This window comes from Phaseolus vulgaris, chromosome 5 (genome assembly GCF_000499845.2).
Source record: "Phaseolus vulgaris cultivar G19833 chromosome 5, P. vulgaris v2.0, whole genome shotgun sequence".
In the NCBI taxonomy this organism is placed as follows: Eukaryota; Viridiplantae; Streptophyta; class Magnoliopsida; order Fabales; family Fabaceae; genus Phaseolus; species Phaseolus vulgaris.
The window spans coordinates 18050022-18056021 of record NC_023755.2 but is presented as its reverse complement, the minus strand read 5'-3'; the positions used below and the strand labels follow the sequence as shown (position 1 = coordinate 18056021).

At 44.5% G+C, this 6000-nt stretch overlaps 1 protein-coding gene across 1 annotated transcript; it reads left to right on the top strand.

Annotated features, from left to right (window-relative positions):
* On the top strand, positions 1-1194 carry LOC137834060 (uncharacterized). The gene is made up of 2 exons (XM_068642125.1): positions 1-821; positions 1101-1194. Exons 1-2 carry the CDS (start codon positions 1-3, stop codon positions 1192-1194), a joined length of 915 nt encoding a protein of 304 aa, XP_068498226.1.
* Positions 1195-6000: the final 4806 nt, after the last annotated feature.

Here is a 6000-nt window from a genome sequence, read left to right as displayed (position 1 = left end):
ATGGATACATATTCAAGTGCTGAATCTTCCAAACCACATTCTACTCATCAAGCTTATGTTCTTAATGAGTTAAAAGAGGCAAAACGAGCCCTTGCTCTCAAAGATGAAGCTATGCAAAAGTTGGAAGAAAGATTAGCAATCAAAGATGATGTTATGCAAAAATTGGAAGAAAGATTAGCAAAAGTTGAATTGAAGCAAGAAAGATCCTCACATTCCATCCATGGAAGACATCATTCTCCTAGACATTCCTCCAAAGGTTCTTCCAATGCTCACAGCCATGGAGAAGAACATAGAAGAAGGAGGCATCATCATCATTCTCATGGAGAGAGCCATCACCGTGAACAAAGACATCACCAAGAAGCAAAGCCTCAACTTTATTTTGTAAAAGTACCTCGTTTTAGTGGTGATAGTGATCCTAATGTGTATTTAGATTGGGAGGCTAAATGTGAACAATTTTTTCAAGCCTATGAGGTCAATGATGACCAAAAGGTAAAAATAGCCACTTTAGAACTCATATATTATGCCATGAAATGGTGGCATAGCATTGTAATGGACATTGGATATAACAAGAGACCTCCCGTGGTTTCTTGGAACAATTTGAAAAAGTGTATGCGCCTTAGATTCGTGCCACCACACTTTAGGAAAGACCTATTGTTGAAGCTCCAACGGTTTCAACAAGGCACGCTAAGTGTGGATGCTTATTTTAAGGAGTTAGAAACGCTTTTACTTAAAGTAGACATGGATGAGAGTAAGGAAGCTAAGATAGCTAGGTTTGTGAGTGGTCTAAGAAGGGATATTCAAGATGTTGTTAAACTTCAAGAGTATTCATCTTTGGGATCTTTGGTTCACCTAGCAATGAAGGTTGAATCCCAACTTGCAAAGAAAAATGCTTTCAAAAACTCTCCTAATGATGGCTACTACAACAACTCTTGGAAATATAAAAAAGCTTTTTCAAACCTTCCTTCTAAAGATTCTTCTTTCAACTCTAAGGAGTCTAAGCCTTCTACTTCTACTCAAAAATCACCAATCAAATCGTCTAGTAAGAAATGTTTTAAATGTTTGGGATATGGTAACATAGCTTCTAATTGCCCTTCTAAAAGGAATATGTTTGTGCATAATGGGGTAGTAGTTAGTGAGCATGATTCCGATTCATCTAGGCATTCTTCTCCTTCTAAGCCATCAAGTGAGATTTAGAGCAAAAGTCCTTGTGAAGGTGACTTATTGATGATAAGGCGAATGTTGGGAACAATTCCAAAATCTTTGGATGATGCCCAAAGAGAAAATATTTTTCACACCCGCTGTCTTATCACCAACAAGTTATGTTCCTTGATTATTGATGGGGGTAGTTGCACTAATGTGGCTAGTACAAGAGTTGTGGAGAAGTTAGCCTTACCCACTATCTCTCATACCAAGCCTTATAAATTGCAATGGCTTAGTACCGAAGGTGAAATCATGGTTAAAAAACAAGTCCTCATTAACTTTGCAATAGGAAAGTATAAAGATGAGGTTTTATGTGATGTTGTGCCCATGGAAGCAACTCATCTTCTTTTAGGAAAGCCTTGGCAATATGATAGACATGTTTTACATGATGGCCTATCCAATACAATGACTTTTTCCTTCAAAGGGCGCAAGGTTATCTTAAAATCCCTCTCTCCCAAAGAGGTTCATGAGGACCAAATAAAAATGAAAACTAAAAGAGAAAATGAGAAAGCAAAAGAAGTAAGTACTAAACCGAGTCACACCACTTTTTCCACTAAATCAATCATGTTGACTCGTGCTATGCCTCAAGTTGAACCTCAAAGGTATTCTTCTTCTTTATCTTTTTCATTACCTAAGGTTCCTATTTCAACACCAACTTGGTTAAATAATGTTAGGAATGATTTTTTCATACCTCCTAATGGTTTTCACCATTTAAGAGGACTTTTTCCAAAAAATATCATCATTCCCAAACAATTTTTTCTAACTTGGTCTATCTATAGGACTTCTTTTTCTGAACTCCCACTACTTTCAAATTCTAAGTCATGTTTGTCTTTCTCTTATTCAACTGTTAAATTTGATAGTAAACTGACTTTGTTATATGCAGGGATTCAAAATTCGTTGGCGAATTCTCTCCAACTCGGGGAGCATGATAGAGATCAAGTAAGAGAGGATTTTACTAATGGAGGAAGAGGCCATCCACCCAAACATTTAAAGTTCTTCCTTCTAGTCTTTTCAAAAATTAAAGAAGAATTAAATAAAGAGAGGACCAAGCCTAAAGCCAACAAGAAGTATACAAGCATTCAAGAATGGGCTCCAATTAATATCTCTCTTTATAGATTCTTTTGTATAAATTTGTAAATAATATAGAATAGCTTTAGGATGTGCTAAAGAGGGAAACCTTAAAGACACCTCTTTTGTATAGCACCTATAGGCGTTAACTTTTGTGTTTCTATTTGGTAGTTCTTCTTAGTTTGTTGTTCTTGTGATTTTAATTGAGTTTCCTTGTGTTTTAATCGGTTCATTTGTGTTATTTTGTGTTTTAAGCGGTTCATTTGCCATATTATGGGTTTCTATATGAGTTGGGCTTGGTTACTTGTGATTTGGTGAGTTCTTGAATGTTAACAACATTGATCCAATTCTTAGAAAGTGCTTAATCATATTCCAACTCTTGTTGAATCCATAACATGTCCATATTATATCTCTATCTGTTATTGGAATCATATCAGGTAGGTTCGCAGAGAACACCTCCCTGCCTCGAATGAGAACACCAAGGCTGAACAACCCAGTTCACAGTTAACCCCCCTGGCTTTATACAGCAAGGGCGGGGTCAGTTCAGGTTAGTAGGCGAACCCCCTTGCTTAACGGAGTATACGGTAGGATGGGGCGGGGAAGCGCGCTACCTAAGTCTCGAGCGTTGTCAAAAGCGCTGTTAGAAGCATCGTGGCGCGAGGTACAACAGCTAATAACTGAGCAAGATATAAGAGCAGTTTTCAGACAAATCAAGACCAAGGAAGTTAAAGCAACTAAGAGTCTGAGGCATCCAAACAAGTAAGTTACAAGCAAATAAAGTATTAAAAGAAGAAATTGTTCGCTTGGTAACCAAGTACAAGCTAAGAGGGAGGAGCCCTTGGCCCGATCTGCCCGTCTACAACACGGTTCAATGTTGCAAAGGGTGAGGCGTCCATATCAGTGTCTGTGCAGGCAACCTGAGCAAGGGCGTCCTCGAACCCTGCAGTATAAGCATCAGCAACGTCCTCGGTCAGCTCAAACTCATTTTTCTTGAATTTCTCAGCCTGTTGAAGGATCTCGGCCTCTACACGACCCAATTGCACTTCTTGATTGGTGGATCTTTTTTCAAGCCTCGCCGCCTTAGCCTTAGTTTCCTCAGCCGCCTCTTCCATCTCGATGGCCCGGGTTCGCAGGGGCAGGATTTTGGCCTCTAGCTCAATGACCTCTTGACTCTAGTCATGAAGCCGTTTAGAGAGGTTCTTTTCAGCTTGGCGGAGGCTGGCCAACTCCTGCTTTAGGGAAGTCTCGCGGGTGATGAATGCATGGGCCAGCAGGGCCATTTCCTCCTTAGCTTTGGCCTCTACCAGTGCCACCTGTTCCTTAACCCTCACCTCAGTCCTGCTTATGAGGGCAATGGATTGCGCAAGGAGAGGCCAAAGTTGAGGCCCGACCTTTCCCTTGTCGTGACCTCATCCGAGTCCTCCGTCACCCCTGTTTGGAAGCCTTTGAGGGCATGTTGGAGGACAACGGGAAGTTCGGGGGCGGATGGGGTTGCAGGGGCGCTCTCGCCGCCACCTTCAAGCGCGAGGAGGCCAGGGAGCAAGGAAGCGCTTGGCGGTTGGTCTCGGAGCGATGCAGGGCGGCCAACAGTGGAGGAGCGAGAGGTCGTCGCCATCATAGGCCTACGCCTCTTGAAGACGGGCCCTAGGAGAAATCCTCCTCAGATTCAATCTCCACTACCCCTTTGTCTTCCTCAAGGGGAGGCAGAGCGGGTGATGCTTGGGCGACGGGAAGAGGGACCGCGGCAATAGGAGTAGAAGGAGTGGGGAGGGGTGCAACAACGGAGGCGCCCACGACCCCAGACGCCCCTTGGCGACAAGCAAAGGCATCAGCCAGCTTGGCCCGTTTCTCCTCATTCAGCACCATACCTATACCAAAATTCAGAATACAAGAGGTTAGAAAGCAATCCAGAACACAAGGGTAAACATACGAGTATGAAGAGGCAGGATGGTAACAGGCATAACAAAGAAAGACCGGGTGAAGTCGGTACCAATATAGGCCTTGAGAGCCTCAACATCATACTCATGCTTGATCAATTGAACAGTGTTGAACACTGCTCCCAAGCTAGCAAGGACCTGGCAAAACTCGCGATCACGAGGAGTTAGTTCCTCAAGAGTCCTCAGTTTCTTGAACTCTAATTTCCTCACCCAATAGAGTGGGAAGCCATCCAAGAGGAAGCGGTCGTGGTAGGTGCAACACACTCTGAAGTTCCCTTTGAAGCCTTTATACGATTGTTGGAACAACGTGAGGAGAACTCTCCCTGCCACGCCATTGAAACTCACCCAAAAATTCTTCCCAGACTCTTAGCCTCAAAAAAATGGAGGAAGACATCCATTGAGGGAGGATGCCCAAAGTGGTTGCACAGAATTGAGAAGGCCCTCATGAAGGCCCAGCTGTTGGGATGCAGTTGAGCGGGGGTCACGTTGATTTCTGTCAATAATGCTCTCTCGAAGCCAGTAAGAGGGAGGTGCAGCTTAATCCGTTTGAAGACAGTTTGGTATAGGAAAAAGTAGTGCTCTCCATCGTTGGTCCGTTCGTCGAAGCACACGAGTTTGCCCTTAGCACAGGGTCAGACGGAAACGTAAGTGTCGCTCTCACGCCAAAAGACACGCCTTACACAGTCAGGCTCTCCGTCCCTGTGTTTCCTCACATCCTTGCTAGAGACGATGGTAGAGGTCTCGGGGAGAAGCTCCGCAGAGGCCCAGGGGTACAAGCTTTTGTAATCTACTTGGGGTGGAGGGTTGGATGTCGTTTTCGTTCGAGTCATGTCTAAGAAAGCTAGAAAAACAAGAGAAAGAGGGAAACGAAGGTTCAGAAAGGGACTATGGCGTAACTCAGCGAAAACTCAGAAAAACCCCACACTCGAAGAAAACCCAAAAATTCAGAGGAATGGAGAAAAAGCAGGGAAAGCTTAAAATGGAAGGAATCTAAACAGTCCAGGCAGTTATCAAGCATCGAAATCGATAAATAAGGGCGATCAATGGGTAAAGTTCGTACCTTTTGATCAAAATAGGATGAAAGTTCTGGACTTTGTAGAGGGAAACGCGAGAGCGCTCGAGGAAGAAGACGAAGCAATCAAAGGTGTTTTTGAGAATAATGGAACAGTGAATGGAAGCGCGCGTTTTCGAATGCTTAACGTAAACCAAGAAGCGCAAGCGACGTTAAGCCCTGCCCGTTGATCAAAACACGTGTGCGCAGATAAAACGGGCACAAAGAAATGTCACTTCGGTGCATTGTTCACGTCTTGTCACACAGGGCCACGTAGATCGCCAGGGGCGAGGACTTAGTCTCTTCACTGAACAAGTTACAGCTCGAGACTGGGGGCCTTGTGTACCGACCAATACTCGGGCGAAGTTGACTGCTAGTGGATGTGGGGCCACGTAAGCTGGGTCCCCCGGGCGGCAGGGGCCAATGCCTCGCAGACGGTATGCCTAAGACGTCAAGGAGAGGTCAGACCTCGATCATGTGAGGTGGGTCCCGCTAGCGGTATGCCCAGAGTGTCTCGTAGACAGTACGCCCAAGGGATCGAGGAGTGATCAGACATTGGTCCTCGACAAGTTGAACAGTAGAGCTGGGCCACGAGAGGTAGATCCCAAATTACAAACCAGTTATCAGTTAGGGAGAACCCTGGGTCACGAGAGCCCATGTGTGTAGTGTGGATGACGCGTTCAGGTGTAACACAAGTAAAGAGCCACTGGAAAAGATACGACCTGTAAGGGTCACGTTCCAGGG